At 39.7% G+C, this 22,955-nt stretch overlaps 3 protein-coding genes across 21 annotated transcripts in view; 1 reads left to right on the forward strand and 2 right to left on the reverse strand.

Moving 5' to 3' along the window:
* The first annotated feature begins 200 nt into the window (after window positions 1-200).
* On the forward strand, window positions 201-2,970 carry LOC114155449 (zinc finger protein 706). The gene is made up of 4 exons (XM_028035341.1): window positions 201-353; window positions 2,071-2,221; window positions 2,393-2,505; window positions 2,629-2,970. Exons 2-3 carry the CDS (start codon window positions 2,087-2,089, stop codon window positions 2,486-2,488), a joined length of 231 nt encoding a protein of 76 aa, XP_027891142.1. The 5' UTR covers window positions 201-353; window positions 2,071-2,086; the 3' UTR covers window positions 2,489-2,505; window positions 2,629-2,970.
* On the reverse strand, window positions 2,966-13,531 carry bmp8a (bone morphogenetic protein 8a). Of its 2 annotated transcripts, XM_028035340.1 has the most exons (9): window positions 13,402-13,531; window positions 12,558-12,691; window positions 10,706-11,191; window positions 6,584-6,776; window positions 5,646-5,794; window positions 4,950-5,129; window positions 4,787-4,863; window positions 4,111-4,221; window positions 2,966-3,503 (listed from the first exon to the last, which is right to left on the reverse strand). In XM_028035340.1, the coding sequence occupies exons 3-9, from the start codon at window positions 11,160-11,162 to the stop codon at window positions 3,354-3,356; spliced, it is 1,317 nt and encodes a 438-aa protein (XP_027891141.1). In that variant the 5' UTR covers window positions 11,163-11,191; window positions 12,558-12,691; window positions 13,402-13,531; the 3' UTR covers window positions 2,966-3,353. The 2 variants fall into 2 exon arrangements, with proteins under 2 accessions (XP_027891141.1, XP_027891140.1); XM_028035339.1 differs by lacking the exons at window positions 12,558-12,691; window positions 13,402-13,531 and having other exon boundaries at window positions 10,706-12,501.
* Window positions 13,532-14,688: 1,157 nt separating this feature from the next.
* The window catches only part of macf1a (microtubule actin crosslinking factor 1a), a 215,483-nt gene continuing 207,216 nt past the window's right edge, over window positions 14,689-22,955 (reverse strand). For 15 of the 18 annotated variants that reach the window (XM_028035332.1, XM_028035333.1, XM_028035335.1 and 12 more), the window contains 4 exons: window positions 21,912-22,129; window positions 20,438-20,560; window positions 18,789-18,891; window positions 14,689-16,610 (listed from right to left, as the gene is read on the reverse strand). In XM_028035332.1, coding sequence (XP_027891133.1) covers window positions 16,363-16,610; window positions 18,789-18,891; window positions 20,438-20,560; window positions 21,912-22,129 — 692 coding nt within the window. In that variant the 3' untranslated portion in view covers window positions 14,689-16,362. The remainder of the gene's footprint in view (window positions 16,611-18,788; window positions 18,892-20,437; window positions 20,561-21,911; window positions 22,130-22,955) is intronic. The other 3 variants (XM_028035329.1, XM_028035328.1, XM_028035326.1) reach the window with 1 other exon arrangement.

The following is a 22,955-nucleotide window of genomic DNA, read 5'->3' on the forward strand; positions in this document are numbered from 1 at the left end:
AACTGAGTGAGTTGGATAAATAGATCAAGAAAATCCACTAGATATAATTCTAACAAATTGTCCTGTGAAGAATTGTAAATTTGCAAGATCAAAGGTATTTTCTATGACTAAAGTCTTAAATTTCTGGAATTAAAACGAATGAAAAATTAAGTGAAATTTTTGGGTCATTAGTGACATTTGTGCCACTATTTAAACGGTCTTTTAATGCTGGATTTATGTGGAAGACCTAGGTTGCAGTTCCACCTCCGTCCAGCTAGAGGGCGCTGATCGTGGTTTCTGGGTTCGCTGGAAACTCCTCCTCTCTCAAAGAAGGAAAGCAACGAAAAGAGGGAAGACGGAGTCGACTCTCCAAGGTAAACCTCACCGAGTTTGTGAGCTTCTACTATCTTAATAGCTCCGGTTAAACTTTATTCCAGTTTGAAATTAACATTCACGTCCACTGCTGTCATTTTAACGTAAAAGATGTTGTGCTATAAACTAACTTTGAGCTGTATGAAACTTTAGCGCTGCTAAGCTAGGAGCGTTAGCTTCAAGGCGGCGCCGGTTGGGAAAAAAACCGGCTTTGAGCCGCGGTAGTTTTTACCAAACTAGACATTTTATCACATTTTCTATGTTAAAACAGCATCAGGCGTCTGGGCTTGAATGACTCAAAGCGGATAAAAGTAGTTAAACAGCTAGCCGGGTTTCTATTGGTCTCGGTGCTCACTTAGCTCCCTGAAGTTGGTGTCTGAATCGTAGCTTAAGGACAACATTCGATGTTTATTCAAAGTATTTCTCCATCTGTATTTCTTTAAATTATTACATAGGATAAATCAGAAAATCAAACAAAAGTAAGTTTCTAACATGCAGAGTTCTATTTGTATTATTGTAGATTAACAGCTCGTTAAAGCCCAAAAATTAAGCTTCTCTGATAACGTTAATGTTACATAAGAACAATAAATACTGATATAAATGTTACATTGTGTCCGACATGAAATATTTGATGGTAAGACGTTAAAAAATAATGTCTGATTAAGCGGAGGTATTTTCAAATGTGAAATGTGTTTTCTGTATGTTTATTTGAAGCACTTTTTATATTTATCTTAAAAAGTGCTTTATAAACAAAGTACTTTAAATGATCATCAGCAGCATAACAGCTCTGTATTTTGCTTAATCTTTTTCACGTTCTAAGTTTTTGGATTTGTAATTTCTTGTAATGCTTCACAATTTCCAGAAATTAACTGCAAATTCAGTTTCGAAGAGTTGACAAAAATGTGTGAAAGGTTTAGCAGTTTTGTTCAACCTGTGGTATAAAATGTTTCATATTTATTTTATTAAGCTGTTTACAGTTGGAGAAATGGTTGCTAATGCCACACAAATGGAGAAATTCCCATTTTTAGGATGTTTTCACAAATTTTAATCCTTTGTTATAATTAGATCACTTTGTCACCATTAGTTTTAAGTATCTTTGCTGCTGAAGGTTTGTTTTGATTGCGCATTAATGTAAACTTCAGACTTACCTTCAACCTTTTGGTGAAAATCCAATAAATTATCTTCTCAGGGTTCGTACTTGTTTCACCACAGTAAAATTCAAACATTTTTAAGTGACTTAAATTTTTTTCCAACAGTTTGGAGATTTGAGTCATTTATTACCAATTTAAATAACTTGGACAATTATAAAATATAAGACAACAGTTACACAGATTAATAACGTATTGAGTGATTAGGAATAATAAATATTAATCAAATTGAAATGATCCAAACAAATCATGGTCATAAAATAACCATCCTGCTGAAATTAAATGCTTGAACAAAATATACTAAGAAAGTTTAGGTTCAAAAAATCTCTTTTTTCCCGCCAAGTTTTCTGACATTTTAGCAAATATAAATAATTTTGGTGACTAGCTGACCTAAAACAAGAAAAGTAATTTTGATTTAATTTTAGAAAGTGAGGAACAAAGTCTTTTAATTAAATGTTATATTGAACTTTATTACCAAACTGCAGTTTGAACATAGCATTTCCAGAGGTTTCATGTCTCTTTGTTTTGTGACGAGGTTCCTTGTAACGTCGCTGCTCCTCTTCCTCCTCAGGCTGAAGCGCAGAGCCATGGCTCGTGGGCAGCAGAAGATTCAGTCCCAGCAAAAGAACGCAAAGAAAGCAGCAGAGAAGAAGAAATCTCATGGTGCCGACCAGAAAACTGCCGCCAAGGCCGCGCTGGTGCACACCTGCCCTGTCTGTCGGGTCGGTACCAACAAGTTCTTCAAAACCCAGACCCGATTACAGAAACTGTTAGACAAAATGAGCCACGAGTGGTTTAACTTCCAGACAGACGATTCCTCTTTCTAGTTTTGTTTTAACTGGTGAACCATTTCTTTAAACCTGAAGTTCTTCTGTTTGTTCTGGATCTTTCAGACCCAGATGCCCGACCCGAAAACCTTCAAGCAGCACTTTGAGAGCAAACACCCCAAGTCCCCGATGCCTCCGGAGCTGGCCGACGTTCAGGCTTAACGGGTTATTTTAGGAAGGTGATGATATCCCAGTGTTTGAAAATATTTTTATTTATACTTTTGTTTGAGGAAAAGGATTCTGTTATCCAGATTTATATCTCGGATGTTTTTTTTTTCCTGAATCGTTCCTGTTATTTGCAGAAACACGATGACCACAGATGACTCGGCTGCGTTGCTGGGCGATGTTGACGAACTCGGGACCTGTCAGTATTCAGAGGACAACAGGGGAGGCGCACAACAGAAACCTGGGCAGACAAACACCAGCAGCCCCTTTTTATCCTCCATGTTTAAAAAATATATATTTATTACATGTTACTAACTTTTAGTATAACAGATTTCAGTTTTTCCACCAATTATAATATTCTTCCACTGCAACAAAAAGTAGATTTCATGTAAAAAAAAATTTCCCCCAAAGACTGAATTAATGTTTTCACTGTACTTTGTTTTTTTTAACCTTTTCAATAAAGCAATCAATATATTCAACTTTTTAAAATTTTTATACATAAAGCATCACCATTAACTACTATTACAGTTTAATAGATTCTTCACATACAAAAACATTTTAAAAGAAACGAGGCATCAAACTGTAGAAAGCATCATTTGCCTGTTGACCTTCAGCAGCAACTGGAACAGTACTGTAATCATCATCTGGCACAAATCTAATGTTTTTATTCTTTTTACAGTAAAATAACGTCTTCTGTAGAAAACTAAATCTGTTTTTAAATAGATAAAAGCCTGCAATAAATCTATGTGAAAGCAACAAGCTGAAGCCTCTGGATCCTAAAGCAGCGATTAAAGCGCGAACCGACCCGCCGTGTCAGAGTTCATGTGGGGGCAGAGGGAGGAAGGGCGTCCTCCTCTTCCTCTCATAGACAGCCGCAGGTTTTCACCACCATGTTGCGATGCTTCTTCAGGATCACGTTGTTGTTGTCGTCGTAGAAAAGCACCGAGATGGAGCTGAGCTTGGTGGGGGCGCAGCAGGCCGACGGAACCTCGTCCGGTTTCATCAGGTGGACCTGCAGAACAAAATGTTATTGATTATTGATCAGATGATTTTTACCGTCTACGCCATTAAAGGTTTTGGGTTTTTTTGTTCTTGGATGGAAAGGAGTCACTTTAAATAAATGTTTGCATATTGGCAGCTGGTGGTTAAAAAATGGCTTTTTATTATATTTTTCCAAAACAAAAAAATCAAATAAAAATATGGCCATATTTTTATAAATAGAAAAAAATAATTGTTTTAAAAAGTGGATGTTTTTTTCTTTTCAATTGTGGGTTTAATAGCGATCCACTAGCAATGTTTTCCCGTAACATAATTACCCAGTAAATTATATGTTACTGGGTTCTGGAGTCAGAACCCAGTCCTGAACAGAACCAATTTACCCAGTAATATTTTTACATATTCTGTCAATGTAACATCTTTTAATACAAAAACATAAAATTTACAAGAATATGATGTGAAATTTATTCTTGATAGGAGCTCCGTGTAGCCATTATGAATCTGAAAAGCTGCTTTTTCTTTTTATTCAGATGTATTAAAATTAGTCTGAAACATTTAAATGTGGCAGATAATCCAAATCTGAACTAATCTGTAGAAATGTTTCAGTGTGTTTGTGTACCGACCACTTGCTGGATGATGGCGTGGTTCGTGGCGTTCATGCAGGCGCCCATTGGATGGATGCATTCACCGTCGCAGTAGTAGGCGGAGTAACCGGCCGGAGCCAGAACCCAGTCCTGAACAGAACCAAACACGAGTTCAGCATGATTTCAGAGAAACAATAAATACTCCAATAGATAATTCAAATTCAAAAATACTTTATTATTCTGCCCTGATGGGAAGAAAATAATCTGGGTTGTTGCAATCAGGTACTTCTGGACATTTTTGCTTTAATTACTGATCTGAATGTTTTTATTTAGCAAATTACCTTTTTATTTATCTGTATTCTCCAGTTAATTATTTCAGTGACAGATTAATCTTCCTATTCTAACTCCTGACTCGCCACCAGGGGGCGTGTCTGAGTGAAATGGCAGGAATGTGACATTATAGGAAACTTTAACTGCAGTAGCCACAGTTTGCCCTACAGAGGGCAGCACTGAGTCGGTTTTAGGCCAAATATCGTGAAATTAAACACATTTACACATAAAATATAAAAAGATTGTGGAGAACGATGGACCAATTCAGAAAGTTTATCTGCACAAATGAAGTTAATTTGTACTTTAGTTACTCTAAGTTTGCAGTACAGAAGTTCTGGACCAACAGAAGAACCAAATGTTCTGATGTTTCTGTGGTTGGACTCACCTTCCAGCCCAGGTCACTGAAGCTGACGTACAGCTCGTGTTTTTTGCAGGGTTGACCTTTACTCACAGAACCGCGACCTTGAAGAGAAGCAAAACGGCCCAGATTTAAACCGAACAGAACCAAGTTAAAGACTCCTGGGTTCTCCTAACGGAGAGGTTTGTACCGTGGATGGTGGGGATGGGCAGGTCGTATTTGGGTTTCTTCCTCCTGGGATTGGGCCGGACGGCGCGGGTCGGCCGACACGGGATCTGGCTCTCCCTGAAGAAGGTCACCATGAAGGGCTGCTTGGAGCGCGGGCCTCTGCGGCCCACCAGACCGATCCAGCTGGCCGACAGCGTGCGATCTGGAAGGAGAGCAACGCCGCTCAGAATCAGAAACTCCCAGAACTTCTGCTAGAACCCGGTCAGGATACTTATTAAAAATCGTCTTCAACCTGAGGCTAAAGAACTGGTTGGATCTGATGGAGGAAACCCACAAAATGGAAAAGTTAACATTCATGTTGAGACTGAAATCTGAACTTTATAAAACAAAAAGATGGTGTAAACCAGGGGAGTCCAAACTGTGGCGCCGGGGCCATTTGTGGCCTTTGGACTGTTTTTTTGTGGTCCCCAGCTGCAGTTAAAAAAATTATACAAATTTGTTTCAATGGAAAATCTATTTTTATCTTTTTATAACCAAGTTTTTATAATAATTAGAACCTCCAGATATTTTTACTGAAATGTTGGCTTTTTTACAAAGTTCTTCAGCCAAAATCACCAGGCTGGAAACTTTATCATCCAGAAAGAGAAAAAAAAACATCAAGCAAGAGGAAGTCACAGATCTCGTTTTAATTTGCGGAGCGATTGGTCGATGGCCTCACCGTCCTCCGTTTCCACGTAGAGGCGGATGCCCAGGTTGCTGCGCGGGTGGAGCAGCCAGTGGTTGGAGGCGGAGGTGACGTCGAAGGCCAGCCAGCCCTCCTGTCCAGCAGGAACCGACTGCATGTCCAGCAGAACCAGCTCCGACTCTCTGCAGGAGCAGAACCACCAAACGTCATCAGAGAAACAAACCTGAGGCCCAGGAGCCGAATACGGCGCACTAAAGCTTTTAATGTGGACGTTTATCTTTATTCTGAACATTTCTCATCATAATATAAATTTCAATTTATCGTTGTTTCGGAACATTTAAAATGTTTTTACTACTTAATCTACTGTTTGTTCCAGAATTCACTGCAAAAATACAAATCTTACTAAGTATTTTTGGTCTAGTTTCTAGTGCAAACATATTACTGTGCTTAATATTGATAAAGATACTAATAATATGGGAAAAACATATTTCTTCCATATTAGAAGTGAAATAATCTGCCAATGGAACTATTACTTGTTTTAAAATATAAATATTAAGGAATTATTGACTTGAAACAAACTCCTATATGCAGAAAAGTTATTTTTAAGTTAATTTGATCTTATTTCAGCTGTGCTAAGATGTTTTACTGGAAATGAGGAAAAACACGGTAAGATTTCCTGTTTCTTCAGTGAATCTGCATGTTTCAGGATCTTATGCATCCATTTAGTCAACAAGTGTAACATTGCAAAAACACAATAATGAGAATAATTATTCACAGACAAATAATGAGCTACATATTTTCACTCGCACCAGATGATGGCGCCATAGGCAACACAACTACAGCCTATATTCTGATTTTTTTATTCACACAATCAAAACATTCAGAGATAAGAAGAAGCTGATTTATTCAGCTTTATAAAGTTTTAAAGTTCAATAAAAACACAAAGAATCCAGTAAAGCTGGAGGATCTACCTGTTCCTGTTTTCTCGTTTGATCTCGTAGACAGAGATGTGCAGCGTCCGGTTCGCTCTCTGGCCGACGGTCAGCGTCTTGTAGATCCGAAACTCTGCCGCCGTCACCGTCTCACCCTGCGGCAGCGGCGTCAGGTCGAAGCGAAACTCCTTCCAGTACGGACGCGTCTGCAGCAGGTTGCGCTCCTGCTCCACTGCGAAGGGAGAGGAAAGGGTCAAAGGTTTCTGGGTTTAAGACAAACAAAAAACAAAGAAACACTGGAGCTGTCCGTTTGCAGGAATAAAAATTTAGAAGAGACTTTTTAAAGATAACACTAGAAATCACCACATTCATGCACTTCTGCAGCCAAACTTTCTTTTTTTAGAAGATATGGGAAATATTTAAATGAAATAAAAATGATGACTCAGAAGATAAAATTTGACTTTAGAGGTTTTAATTAAATTAACTAAATTAAAACATTTATTTGTTTTAGAGACCAAATGATAGATACTTCTACTGTAGTCTTACTTTAAAAACTGTAAAGCCTGCAGGCTGAGGAGGATGGACAGAGGGACAAACAGAGGACAGTTGGTGGACAAAATGGATGGGTGAATGAAGACAGAAGGACAGAAATATTTTTCCACACTTGACCTGGAAAATATGCAATTTCAGACATTTTTTTCCAGTCTCTTTATGAACCTCTTAAATATGAACACGCTCCTATAAACACAGAAAACCAACCACAACAGCTGATCGTCCCGAACTAAAACTGGACTTTTTATAGTTCAATCTGAGTCTAAACTAAAATAAAGCTTCTTTGATAACAGAAAGTTGCTTCAGCTTTTCATCACAACCAGCAGAGCAATTTAAATCCACAAGCAGGTTTCAGATCTTCTGCCTGGGATCCAAACATTAATCAGAAGCAGAATCATAAATTAAAGCGCAGATAAACGAGGATGATCAGGTCGAGCCCCCTGATTGGTCGGCTGCAGCAGCAGCTCTGCCTGGTAATTAGAGACACTTATTGCTGTGGACCGCAGCAGCTGCTCTGCACACACACCACTAATTACAGGCCTGCCCGGTATTTTTAGAGACGCTCCTCCACAGAAGCATTTTCATCTCGATCCGGGCCGTTGTGTGTCAGTGGGGCCTTTAATTCCCGCCAGCTGTTTCTTCCCATGACATATACAGAAACCCACACACCGCCTCCACCGCCGGCTGCGTTCAGCCGCGTTCAGCCTTAGAAAACGTTTTCTGCAGGGAAACAATCGTCTGCAAATTATTGAGTTTTTTTTTTTCTTTTTAGAGTCGACTGATGAATTTCCTTTTTGCTAAAAGCTTGGAGAGGAGACAAATTATTCCCACGATAAAGTCTGCGTCTGAATCCCGGAGGAGCCGGAGGAAGGAAGCCGTCGGGAAGAGGATGTTTAGCTTTCAGGCTAGCACAGATAGGCATCGACCAGACCGCTAAGCGGTTCTGACGGACTCCCTGAGGTCCAAACAGGTTCTGGGCGGCAGGCGCACCAGAACCAGAATGATGCAACAACATGAGAGACATGAGAGCTAACATGAGAGAGATACAGTATGTGCTGCTACTGTCTGAACAACCAATCAGAGCCAGGAGGCGGATCTTAGCGCTGTCAATCAACTTGTGAACATGTTGCTAAAGGTGCTAATGGTGAAGAAACAACTTTATCCTCAATCATAGGTGGATATGCTAACTAGCATTATGTGGTGAAAATGTTTTATGCTTAAATGTTTTTTAATGTCCAGTGATACTTTTTTTTTCCTTTAATGATTTTGTTTGATGTACTTAAGTTTTCTGTTTGTAATTTTACTTGATTCCCGTACAGTATCTCAGTTTTCAGAAAAGCACTTTACAAATAAAATCCATTTTTATTATTATGATAGCAACATCTTTATGAAGCATAAAGACATTAAAGCATGACAGAGGTGAAACAATTTAACGAGCGGCTGCTAAATAGACATTTAAGGTAAAAATAAAAAATTCAGAAAGAATTTTTAAAGAAAAGGAAATAAGAGTTGGGAAAGTTTTAAAAGATAAGGCCTTTAAGAACAATTCCTGGAGACGTCTTGTATAAATTTACCTTCAAGACTCAAAGGGGATCAAACTCTGAGGTTCAAACTAATCCAGGGGTGTCCAATGTGTGGCCCAGGGGCCATTTTTGGCCCTCTAGAAGATTACGGGAGGTCCAAATTTTAAACTGTGCTTTTTTATGTTTTCTATCTACAATGAATTACAGATCCATTCTCTATAAAAATCAGACTTCTTTTATTTTAATAAAAATTTTAATTGTTCAGCTTATCATTGAGAAAACTAAATAAAAAGGCAACAAAGTTGGCCTGTCACAATAATAAATGTTTCTGGACGATAAATTGTCCCAGAAATTATTGCGATAAGTGATTATGTTGTTTTGAAACCATTTACAAGTAATATATTGATAAACTTTAAACTGAAAGATATTTTAAATATCTAAAATTAAAACGTAACAAAAAATAGCAGCAATAAAAACAAAAACATATGACGGAAACAGTCCATAAAATGGATTCTGACATATCTCTAACCAAAATATTTCTTAAAAAATATCACAATTACAATTATTAATCTCATTTTAATTTATCATGCAGTTTATTGCTTATTGCAACAGGCTTAACAAGAAGTTTGTTTTAAAATCTGAACAATTTTTGTGGAGGTGCGAGTCTTTCAGTGTCTATGGTCACAATTTAATTCAGAAACTTTTTAAAATTCAGTTTCGAGATTCTGTTGACTGACAAACAGAAAAGAGAAAACAAATAAAACATTTATTTAAAACAAATCTTTTAGGTTCCATAAGTCTATAAGATTTAAAGCTGCAGTATGTAACTTTTATAAAAATGTGTTAAAACTGCCACCATGTGGTAACAGTTTGTTATGAGATAAATCTGTGAAAAGATTAATGTCCTTCCTGCAAAAATAAACAATCTGAGCCAGGAGGAGAGTCTTAGCGCTGTAAATCAACCCCATGAACGTGCTGCTAAATATGCTGATAGTGGAGAAACAACTTACCGTTACAGGAAAACCGTTTATCTGCGGCGGTTATGCTAACTAGCTTTAACATTCCCAACAGGATCTGTTGACGGGAAAAGCTGCAGCGGTATCAAAGAGCAACTTTAAAAAGTTCCTTACTGCAGCTTTAAGCAAACAATGGTTTGTGTAAGATTGTCATGATAACTAATTTTGCAGGACAATAAATTGTACCTCAAGTTATCGCGATAAACTATAATGTTTTGAAAACATTTTCAAGTAATATAATAATGGCATCCAAAATATTCTGACATTCATTTTATTTGTTGTTTCTGTTTATTTTGATATTCAAAATGTCTTTCTGTTTAAAATGTTCATTAGAATTTAAAGTTTATTGATCTCTGAACAGAATAGAATACACTTTATTAAAGCAAATAAGTCATTTCTCCTTAGGAAGTACATTTAATTCTATTCTACTCAAAGATCAATAAACTTTAAACTCTAACGAACATTTAAAACTGGAATTGGAATACATTTTAAATATGCAAAACAAACAGACACAAATAAAATAATCATGAAGTCTTGGTAAACAAAATGAGCCCTTAAAAAAAGGGGAAGTTGAGAACAAAGAACCAGACTGAAGACTTTTGTCATCTAGGGAGAGAAAACAGAAAAACAATAGTTTGTCTTAATTTATCATGAGATTTATTGATCTATTGTCTAATTATTGTTGCATTCAATTCTAATTTCCCATCAAAATTTTAAAAGGTCGGTTATCTCCACTCTCAGAACTAGGGTGCAACGATTTATCTGCGCCAATTTCCCACATTTTGGGAGATCAGTGATCTTTTATGTGAAGTCCATCTTTTCCAACAATCTTATCTTCCTCCGTAAAAATCAGCTGCTGTTCTCTTCTGCTCTGCTTTTACATGTCTGACTGACGGACCGGCCCACCAGGTCATGTCGGCACGTTTACAGTTTATAGTAGTTAACAACCCACTGTTGCCAATTCAGCAACTTTCTTGCTGTACTTAGCGACATTTCAGACAAAATAAAAAATTTGTTTTGTCCAAAATCGGACCTCTACTCAGAACCGGTCTCCACCTTTGGCCACTCACCCAGGTTGACGAAGCTCATCACCGTGTCGGCCTCGCTCACCACGCTCCCCAGCGGCGGCGTGTGCGTGCTGAGCGTTGGCAGCGCGGCGTAGTTGACCTGCACGGCCGCCCCGTACCTCCCCAAGCCCGGCCCGTTCAGCGCCATCTCATCCTCGTCGTCGACTGACATGGCGTGGTACAGGTCCAGCATGAAGAGCGGCGCCGACGAGGGCGGCCTGAGGGGCGGGTGCGGTCTGGGTCGGCCCGGCAGGCCCAGGATGTTCAGGATCTCCTTCTGCATTTCCTTCTTCTCGCGGCCACTGAGCCGGCGGAAGCTGGAGTGGACCACGGCCTCGGCCTGCTGGCTCCACAGCAGGACGGACAGCAGCAGGAGCGGCAACAGCAGGGTGGAGCTGGGTCCAGGGCCGGGTCTGGTTCCAGGTCTGCCCCGCAGCTGCAGGATCTGGTGCAGGTTCATCCTTCTGGAGCGCCGCTCTCCTCCAACTGCTGCAGCTCAGTCACCGCAGACAAAAACAGCCGAGATTTATGCCTGAGGTGTTTAGACGAGAGCCGGCTCTGTTTACCTCTAATCTCAAATCAGAAGGAAAATCCACCTCTCCCCTCAGTCACGCAGCAGCAGCAGAGGCGTGCATGATGAGAGTCGGCATAATTACAAGCTATTTGAGCTGCAGTGAATATAGACAAAAAAAAGAGAAGCTTTGAAGCTGTAAACGTGAAAGATGTGGAGCAATTTCAGTGATGAGTGGGTGCTGGAGAGGAATTTGGGAGCGTTGTCATTAGGTTTAGAGTAATTCTCCTCTGGATCCAGGATAAGAGGAAGGAGTTGGAACCGGCAGGGACTCCCCAGGAGAACTTTTGATGCGCTGGTCGGCTCAGGAACGGTCCGATCCCGGTTCGATTCTCATTTCCCAGCAGAGGTGAGACGACTCTGCGCACTGTGGACGCTCTGCGGAGTGAATCCTGAGCAGCTGTTCACAAGCAGGAGGGAGTTTCCCTCCTCCCTTCCCTAACTTCTCTGCTCTTCATCGCCACCCCTCCCAGCGGTCTCCTCAGGAGACCTCATCTCACCGCCACACTTCTACCTCTTCATCTGTTTCCTTTCCTTCAGTTTGTCGTAAATTATTTTTATGTTTACAACAGAAAATTAAATGCATTTTTTAACTCTGAGCTGATAAATCCTCAATTTTTCCGGTGGAGTTTTCCTGCAGCAGGTCTAGAGCAAACATCCGCGCTCGGGTCCAAACCAGAAGGACTCTGAGGGAAGAAATGATTAAAATAGAGTAGAGAGGTTCAGCCCTGTGCCCGCTCATGTTTGTGCGCTCTTCTCTTCAAAGCGGGTTCGGTTCTTGTGGTCTCTTTGAGCGGAACGAGTAACACTGACCAAACCAACGTGGTCGCCGTCATTTTTGCCCGAGGCTAAAGGCAAGTCCCCGAAATGCCAGGAATTAATGCACTACCCGCTTTGCTTTGTGCACATGCCAAATCCTGGAGGATTTATCAGGAGAGGTGAAAGCACAGAGGAGAAAATATATATAAAAAAGAGGGAATGTTTGCCTCTGCAACTGGAATAACCCAACAGAAATAAAAAAGGCATTCCTGGGAGGAAGAAGTAGAGGTCTGTCACTAAAGTGAGGGGGTGAAGATGGATGGAGAGTGGACAGCAAACGAGTGGTCTGTGAGAGTACACACAGCTGCAGAGGAACAACTCAAACCATCACATAAACACGACAAAGTTTCAAATCTTCCACCACCACCTGACGTAAAACCAAAAATGTATCCCGGTCTGGGCAAGACAAACACAAAGTTTAGCTTATTTCTCCCAAACCACCACCTGCCTCCGCTCTGTGTTTACCTCCTCTCTGTGCAGAGAAAAGAAGATCCAGGCGGGCACGTCTTTATCTTCTGCATTTCAAACACCTCAATTACAGAGAAATGTCCGGCAACTGGCTGCTAGTCTGGGCCTTGCCATCAGACACAAACGGAGGCCTGCACACACAGGAAGACGGAAAAACAAATTAAGTTTGCTTCACTTCTCTCAATAAATTTACACTTTGAAGGAATACCAACCAGGCACTCAGAATAAGAAGATGCATGCATGCATGCAAATACACAAATACCTGCACAACTCATGCAAGCATTGCTAACATGCATGTTTCACTTTAGCTTTTAAATTATATCAGATTAAAAATGCTCATGGTAGTGAAAAATTAAGTGGGATAACAAAGAGGCCTTTTTCAAAATTAGCAGCTAGCAACAGAAGCTAATTTCAGCCTTCTATCATCTTCCATAGCACTAATGAAACGTTAAACCCAAATTCAAAACTTTGACAGACTTATTAACTGAATAAGAACCGAAAATAATATTTTAATACATTCATATTCAATTAAATGTTTATAAATATTTTTGAAAAGCTGCATTGACAGCGCAGACTAAAAAACATAAGAGGTTCCCTATAAAAAAAATTAAGACTGTTAGTTTTTTGAGTTACTGCCGTTGGAAATTGAAGTAACAAGATGGCGGGTGTGTGATAGTAGCGTTCTGGTAATATTTGCCAACTTCGACATTCTTTCAACAGAAACGTACTATTTTCTCTGGTAAAACTGTTTCTATGCACTTTTTATTCTTCTCATTTGTTTTAGACGAGCTTTACAAACTTATGACATGATTTCTGAACAAGCAGAGTTATAAATCCAAACCTGAAAGTCGCCGTTTTCTAGCTTTTAGAAAGCCAAGAATGACGTCAGAGAGCGTCCCTTCAGACATTTCCCGGGCAAACAGTGGAATGAACCATTATGAGATTTTGGAGGGGGGGATCCAAAGCTTAGGCATTTTAAAACACTTGTCTCTTAATACCACAGATACTTAAAAACGTTAAATGTTACCTAAACATGTATATATTATGCTTTCAATAATATATAAATGTTATTGTGTAAAAAGGGCGACTGTGGCTCTATGGTAGAGTAGTCGTCTTGCGATCGGAAGGTTGTAGGTTCGATTCCAGCTTCCTCCTGCCACATGTCGATGTGCCTCTGGGCAAGGCACTTAACCCCAAATTGCGTATCGGTGTATAAATGTGTGTGAGTGCGACTGGGTGAATGTGACTCTAGTGTAAAGCGCTTTGAGTGGTTAAGCATGACTGGAAAAGCGCTATATATTTAGAATTAACTGTTTAGGGAATGTTGACTGTAAACACTTCTATTTATATACTGAGAACGATACATTTTCCCCGTAAGATTTCAGGCATCACTTTCAATATAAAATGTTGCTCTCTTTACTCAGTTAATCTGTTTATCATTTAAAAGTCCAATTTTAAAAACTTTTTTGTAATATCTAAAACCCATTTTGCACCAAGAAAAAGTCCCTAACTTAATAATACTAATGACCTATTCCAAATGGGCACCAGAAAGTGGCATGATAGTTACCAGGCAGTTGCAAACACATTTAACAGAATTACCGTTGATCCCTGCCTATTTGTGGTTCGGTATTCATGGATTTTTTTACATTAAAAGAATTGATAGAAAAATCCATCTTGGGAAAATGAAATACCTTACACAATGCTAATTGACCTGCCATTGGCTGGTGTTCGCAAAGCAGAAGATCCAGGATCGCCACTTTTTTCCCTGGAGAAAGAAGACTGTAGATACCAGTTCTGGCCTTTAGTCTTAAAATTGGCGTTTTTAAAAGGAGTCTGGAATATTTGTGTCTTTTAAGTTATTCCAATGGGTTCATACTTGGAGTTTGACATGGGTCACAGTTTCCTGATGTTGGAACCATTGGGCACTGTGCACCATGTAGAGAATATTATGAGAATTACAATTATAAGAACTGCATCATCAATTATAAGAACAGTTTTGAATGTGTTTATTGGTGCAGCCATTTTGTTGCCACACCTGTTTCCATTAGATTTTTATCTTCAGGACTTTAATTTCTAAAACTCTAAAAGTTTGATGAGTGTTGAATCAAATAAAAAACAAGACTAGAGGTAGTTTTATTGCAAGCATACTTTTTTAATACAAAAACAGAAAAAAAGTTTATAATTTTAGTTTATTGTTTTCATTTTACACAAGTGACTCCCTGTAACACCCCCTCCTCTCTCCATGTTGACTTCATCACACTGAGAGGACTGCAGCATCAAAAAGGTGGAGTAATCATTTCCCCATCACTCCCCCTCAGAGAGACAATAAATAAATAAAAATCAACCTTAAGATGTCTTCTTGATGTTATTTCATTAGTTTCCATAAACTTCATCTCTTAATTTGAGAAAACACTTAGACAACGTGGCCCTGTCAGCAACAGGACTTTTGAGGAAAAAACCTAGAAGAGACGTTGTCATTCATATCTGTGGTTCATCTCTACACATGAAGGGCAAACCCCTTTGGTCAGGAAAATGTAGTTGTTAGCGATAAAGAAAATTTAACAACAAGACTGCCACTAGAGGGCGCCCCAATGAGCAATGTAATGTTACAATAGCAGACTAGAAACAGGCTTTTACACACAAACCATGTCAACAAAAAAAAGCGGAGTGGGCATCGTCTCGGTACAAAAAATTCATAATTTCTTTAACCATAATACTAAATCACTCTCTGCCGACTGTGATATGACAAAAAACTGAAAATAAATAAATCTGTCTTTCAAGCTAAACAACAAAAAAGTCCAACTGGTTCATAAATTAATCAGAAAACATTTGCAAAGTAAAATTTTGCATACAGTGACTCAAGTCAATGACCTCTGCTGCTTCCTGTAACAAACACACACACGATACATGTGTGTGTGTGTGTGTGTGCAGCGGGGTCACTAAGGGCAACACAGCGGCAGAGGATTAGTGCATGCTGGTTGTCGAACTCTTGCGAACACGGTTGTTAACATCATGTTAAGGTTACGCATGTCGTATATTGTCAGTTATGTGCTGTTAGTTGTCACCGTAAAAATAGTCCTTTCTATTGCTAGCTTGTGATTTTTGTGTAAAAAAGGAGAAAAGGAAACCACACCGCCCTTTGCTGAAATGCACGCTTGGGGCTGACGGGAGCGTTCCAGCGGTTGGGCGGAGTCACCACCTCCACCGATCCACTCAGGAAGTGTGTGTGCGTCAGACAGCGTTTCCTCAGCTCCGCCACTGCTGAGGTGACGGTTTTCTCGCCAAGCGACAGACATGGCAGTCGTTGCATATTTTCTCTGTTGACGCATCCTTGAGGCATCTGGACCACAAGTAAAAATAATTCTCCCACAGTTCTTTTTCTGTTTGTGTAGCTGCGGCGTTGGCGGCGTGCCCCGATCCGCGCAACACCGCGCCCCGCGCTCTACGGGTCCGAGTGTGCCCGAAAGCTAACATGTCCAGCTTTCAGTTAGAAAGCTGGACATGTGATCACGACAATGTGTGTAACATAAAGTAAGGCAGCATCACGTTTGAGAAGAGGAGACTGGAAGGCAAACCGGGGTCATAAAGGGGGGAAAAGTTCTCGCTGACCCCTCGGATTCTAGTCCAGAGACCTTCTCCTCTTGTGCATGTCTTCAAGACTTGGGAAGGAGTGAGAGGGAGATTTACTCGGATCGCCATCTCCTTCATTCCCCGGAAAAACATCACTTATAGTGCAGGATTTTCACACCAGCCGTCTGGATGAATAATAAGAACAAGAACACCGATCGATTCTTCAGCTGGTTTACTTCTTCGCAGACCCTGGCGTCTTGGGGCTGGGAGCCTTCTTTGATATAGTTGGGATCTTTGAGGGTTTAGCGGCGCTGCCGGGCCGCCTTGGCGTGTCTGAAGTATCGGAGCAGACAGAGCGAGAGTCCTGAAGCTCCGAGGCGTCAGAGGCGTCGCTGCCACGGCGACTGCTGGCCCGGCTGCCCGCTCTGCTGCCAGCGCGGCTGGTCGGACCGCTGGCCGTCGCCGCCCCTCGCTTTGGATCTGATGGAGAGAGTTAGCTGTTAGCCGGCAGGGAACTGAAACCCAGTCAACCAAACATTTTTGGTCTAGTTTCTTGTGCAAATATCTTAGTATACTTGAAATAAGACAAAACTAACTTTGGAGTAAAATATAAGAGCCAACAACTCCTTAATATTTGTAAAAAGGATTAGTTCCACAGATTATTTTGCTCATAGCAAAGGAAAAACGCTATCCACCTTATTTATTCCAGGGAGCTTACTGGGGAAACGATTATAGGTCTTGCTTCTGGCGCCCACCGGAAGTAGCAATATTTCACTGTAATTTGTAGGGTTGCAAATCTATATTCATGATAGAAGTTACATCTCTCTTATCGGTTATAATACAATATTTAGTGAAACTTGTTTACGGACACACCGTCTGCTATCAGAGAGCTGCTCAGTACAGAGGATCGTAATTGTGAGTTTAATCACAGGGAGCGACAGGAACAGGATCGTTAAGTTTTGTAAGGGAATGACGTGAATTAGCAGCGCTGCTAGCAGCTCGTTTCTCTGAAGATCTGACAGTAATAAAGAGAAAAGCAGAGAAGCTGGTCAGAGATCTGAGCTGCAGGTTTAGTATAAAACACCAGAACTACATAATATTAGCTTGGTGAGATGTGAATTTTATTTTTAGTTTGAATTTAAAAAGTAATAAAGTTCCTGATCTGAGTCTTAATTATTATGATTGGGCCAGTAACATTTATTTATAAGACAAAATAAAATATCTGGGATTATTTAGTCCATCACAAACAGAACCTCGAGGTTCTCCTGAGTGTCGCTGCAAATCAGCGGCGAAATGACCGCAGCTGCTGCGCTTCAGACCGCAATACTGGACTAGAACCGAACCGAACCGCACATTAACCTGTTATAGAGAGAAACTTGACAATGGAAAGTGTCGTAAGATGCTCTTGTGGAGCTCGGGTAACTTGTGCTGTTCGTGGCTGCGCGCTAATAATCAGACCACGTTTAGTTTGTGGCTGCAGCAGTAAGTGTGTTTTGAACGGGCTTCCAAAACAAAAGCGGTAGTTTTCATCACCTACCGACAGATAAGCAAATAAAAAGAATTTAGCTAAAAATTCTAAACCTGAACAGAGAACCCAAAATGTTTTATGTGCTCATTTCATTGTGTGGATAAAAAGCCAACGGAAGAAAACCCGCTTCTGCATCCGAAGCAACTGAGTCAGTGAAGTAGCTAACTATGCTAGTGCGGGTAGCTAACTATGCTAGTGCGGGTAGCTAACTATGCTAATGCGGGTAGCTAACTATGCTAATGCGGGTAGCTAACTATGCTAGTGCGGGTAGCTAACTATGCTAGTGCGGGTAGCTAACTATGCTAGTGCGACTTGAAGAAATGCGGCCATATCTTCAAGTTGCCATCCCTCCCCGCAATAGCTGTAGGTTGCGGTAAAACAATATTGTCACATTTAAGCTTTGATAGCTGTTGTTCCCACATATTTTACAGCCTAAAAGTTCTGACGAAAGCCGGTTAGCGAGTTGCTAACATGTAAACAAATGGCGGTTCCGGTTTGCGGCGGAAGTCGCGCCCATAAGTCACGCAAAGCCTCATGGGGGCTCGGAATAAGGTGGATACCTTTTTCACTTATATAAGTGAAATAATCTGCCAGTGGAAATAATATTTTTTAAAACAAATATTAAAGAATTATTTACTTAAAACAAGCTGCTATATCTTGCTGCAAAGTTATTTATCTAATTTGAATGTACTAAGATATCTGCACTAGAAGATTTCCTGTTTTTGTATTTGCATACATTTCAGGATTTTATGCATCCCTTCAAAGAATCAGAACAAGTGTAAACACTGCAAAAATACAAAATACTACTAAGTATTCTTATGCCAATATTTCAGTACACTTGCACTAACTTGCAATTAAAGAGCTTGTTTTAAGTCAGTAACTTATTAATATTGATAAATTGTATTAGTTCCATTTACAACATTTTCCCATGTTACCAGTAAAATAATCTGCCAGTGGAACTAGTACAATTTATCAATATTAAGGAATTATTGACCTAAAACAGGCTCCTGTGTCTTGCTGAACAATTACTTTTCAGTTAGTTCTGTCTTATTTCAAGTGCAGTAAGGTATATTAACTGGAAACTATATAAACGTACTTGGTCAAATTTTGTGTTTTTGCAGTGAACTCACCTGTGCGTTTGCTGCTGTGCGCCGTTCCTCCGTTCTCTCCAGTCAGCGAACCTCGACTGGAGTGAAACGTCGGCCTCTTCAGTTTGGAGCCAGACGCCGCCCCCTGCAGGACAACACAGGAATGACCTCAGGTTAGCTGAGAGAGCAGCCATTTTAAAACCGGGTCAACAGTTTGACACAGAAACAAAAAACATTTAACAACACAGACAGATCTAAAACACATACACACAAACACAGTTACACTTGAACACAATGCTACAGTCGAACAGTGGAAGGTGTTTAATTCATGTACTACATGAAAACTAGACAAATATTTCTGAGGAAAAATCACTATTTGAATCATTTAAATAGTTAAGTGGCTGATAGAATTAATTATTCAGATTTCTTTTAAATTATTATTTTTAATTTCCAATATTTTGTTTGGAATAAAGCCTACAAAACAAAATTTTCTAAACTGCATCATGTCAGGGACATTATGAGACCAATTTGTTAACCTGCTCCAGGTTATTTAATGCCTAAATCAATTTTCCCCAATTTCCAAATTCTCACCCAGTTAAATTGTGGCAGCAAAAGAAAATATTCTGAAAATTTATGCTCTAAAGGTATTTACAAAGCAACTAAAATAAATCACAAAACAAATATATTGACTTATTAATAATCAAAATAAAAAATGATTTATTTCTAAATTAAATTATTGAGGTGAAAAGTTTATTTTTATATAACAATTTTTAGCTGTCACAACAATATTTCTGCTAGTCTCTGAACAACCGGTTTATATTATTTCTAGAACAATATTATTGTACATCCACTTTAAGTACATTTTTGGAAAAGTGATCAGACTCAATTGGAAATAGTCCGATATTCCTATTTCTAATAACTGCACAATATTTTTTGTTTTAGTTTTGTACAGTTTACTATTATCATTACTACTATTATTATTAGTCTTATTGTTTTATATATAGTTTAAGAACTTTTTATGTATACGTGAATTTCCTCTCTGCAGGACAGTGAAAGCTGTTTTTCCATTGATGCTGCAGCCCAGCTAGTTTGCACCCTATTAGGATTTACTTTGAATTTCAACACAAACAACCTTTAAAGCAGGGGTGTCCAAAGTGTGGCCCAGGGGCCATTGGTGGCCATTGGAGTGATTTTGTGTGGCCCCAAACTGCAATTCACGAATGATACAAATCTGGCATGTCAAAACTATTTACTTTTAATCAGGGTAAAAATGTTTATTAACTTAATTTTCTTGATTGCGTTTTTATAACCAAGCTTTTATAATAAGTAGAACCACATATATTTAGAGGCTTTAACTGGAAAAACTGACTTTCAAACAGATTTTATTTAATTTATTAAACTTGGCTGAATATAGCAAATGTTTTTAAAGAAAGTGATTCAAAACTTTTTCTTGTAACAGAATAAATTTGTACAACTTCTGTGCAAAATCATTTAAAGTTTTGGACCTAAAATGAATAACATCCCTTTCTTTCAACAAACAACAAAATCAGACTACTTTAATTGCTTGATTTAAGTTTTTCCCAATTATTTTTTTATAGCCGCAGTGTTAGTGCAGTAGCTCGCTCAGAAGGGTCAGGGGTCGGAGGTCAGGGTGGGGAGGCGAGTGGGTAGGTTGGAGGTGAGTGCGTTACCTCGTGCCCAGGAGCGCTGTGGTTGTGACCGAAGTCTGGGCAGCAGTGGCACTTGGATGGCGTTGGAGTTTTACTGTGTGCAAGCCAGGGCTTGGCATAGTCACGCGAGTGAGTGAGGGAGGACTGAAGGGAAGAAGGGAAGGAAAGGAGGGAGCAGAGCCAAGCAGCGTAGGAGGAAAAGGAGGGAGCGGGTTATGGAGGAGGAGGTTTGGAGGGCAGCGCAGGATGTTGTTGTGTAAGAGCAGTTCAGCAGAAATGGTTATAATTTTTTTTTTTTATCAAACAGAGAACCAGGCGATGCAGGAAGTTTTTTTTTTGATGGGATGTTAGCAGGGTTGAAAACAGGAGAGAAGGCAAAAAAATAACAAATAAAATAAAAAACAACAGAAAAAACACAAAGAACAAACATAAAACTTTACAGTCAAGGATGTGGTGATTTCAACAAGAAGAGGATGACGATAAACATGTAACATAAAATACACACAGAACCACCTGCAGTCAGGCTCAAAACCTGGACTCAAGAGCAGAACCAATGTGGGAACCAACGTATTTTTACTTAAGTAAAAAAACAGCCATCCAATAAATTAAAACGTACTTGGCAAAATGTAACGGAGTATTAGAGCTATACCAAGAAAAAATGATCAAAAAAAATAAATAACGAGAATAAAGTCATATGAAAATAAACTCATAATAAATAAATAAATATCATATTATGAATTTATTTTCATAAACATTGACTATTTTGTTAAAAACAAAATTATAGCCAGGCCTTATATTTTGTTGCTGCGTTGATCGGAATTCAAAGTTCAAATAAAATTGTCAGAGACGATGGCTTCCAGAATTAGTAGAAACTTTCTAGCTCCTTCCTTGAATCTTTAAGAAATATTAGCACAAAACTCTTGAGAACCCCGTTGTTGATGACAAAACTATAAAAAATGGCCAGCAAATAAAACATATCACTTTTAAAAATAATACTCAAGACCACATTTTATGAGTTTGAGACTTCACATGCGACATTTGGAAGGTTTTTCTTGCTTTCTCACGATGTGGCATATTTACAGGGTTTCACCAACTCCAATTTAAGACGTTTTAAAGCCTTTTCAAGACCATTATGAAGTAAATTTCAGACCTATATCTATGCAACTTTGTCCAACCAACTGGTGACACTTTTCAATGATATGTGCAAAAAACCCCCCCCAAAAAAACAGGCTAGCTACCTAGGACGGGAAAGTTAGTAGTGCGCTAGCGTCTTAAGTTAGAGCGCAATGACGTTGTCACAAAAGTCCCCAAGACAAAATACACAAAATATGAGATCAAATAGCCAAGGCCAAATTTAAGACCTATAATTAACGTATTAGAGGCTAACTTACCTTTTTAAATGATTTTATAATCTTGAGGCCTTAATTTTAGATGTGTGAATTTAAGACTTTTTAAGAATGACCTGATTTAGCGGTCATAAGACAGAAAATTGTACCCTAGATGAAGCCGAAGCTGTCGGTGTGGCAGGTGTGGAGGGAGCCGACGGGAGCGAGGCGCCGCTGTGGGAAGCCGAGGACGACGAACGGGTTGGCGAAGCGTTGCGTGAGCCCGGTTTGGAGCGTCGACCCCGAGAGCGGAACGCAGCCAGGCCCTGAGACGCTCCTTCAGGAAGGATGAACTTCTCCCTGAGCTCCAGGTTGGTGCGACCTCGAGCTGCAGACAGAGACGAACACAGAGAGAGCAGAAACAAATCGTCAGTTTTTCTGTTGTTTTCGGTTTATCTTTGCTCCTCCAGCAGGGGGCAGCAGAGGCAGTGAGCAGAGTCAGGGAGAGAGAGTCGGTGCTTCCTTGGCTGCAGACATCACAGTCGGTGCGGTTTCATTTGAGAGTGCGCATGAGCAGAGTGCGTGTTTGGAGCAGTGGAAAGGTCAGGAGGTCATGAGGTTAAAGGTTGTGAGGAGGAAAGTGAAGTTGTGCAAGTGCAAAGGAAGGAGAATAAATTCAATATTCGCAACAAAAGCCAACCGGCCGTGAGACACACTGTTATTGCTGCTTCTTAAGCTTTGAAAAGGAAAACCTGAACCTCTCCAGCGCCACCTACTGTCTTCTATTCAGCATAGAACATCTGTAAACCTCCAGAAACACTAGTCTCCATCCTACTTACGCTTTCTCCTTCCCTTCTGCAGTTACTGTTACATCACAATATCATCTGCAAACATTATAATCCTTCTGTCTCTCAGACCGCACACCTCACTACTGTCTCACATACTTCCTCCTACTCTTCCCCCATCCTTCATGCTTTATGGGAAACAAACTTCTAAACCTTTGTGGAGAAGTCTTAACTAGTCATACATATACAACCCAGTCCTTCTAGGATGTTGCCATGGTTTTTGTGATTACTGTAGCATAAATTGATTGATTTTGCAGCACGTTTTGAAAAGATTATGGTCAAAGTTGCAATTTTTTAAGCTTTAGTGTTGCTATAACATAGTCTTAAAAAAAGTAGGGTTGCAACAACCAATGGTGTTGGTAATCTATT

Source organism: Xiphophorus couchianus, chromosome 13, assembly GCF_001444195.1.
Source record: "Xiphophorus couchianus chromosome 13, X_couchianus-1.0, whole genome shotgun sequence".
Lineage (NCBI taxonomy): Eukaryota > Metazoa > Chordata > Actinopteri > Cyprinodontiformes > Poeciliidae > Xiphophorus > Xiphophorus couchianus.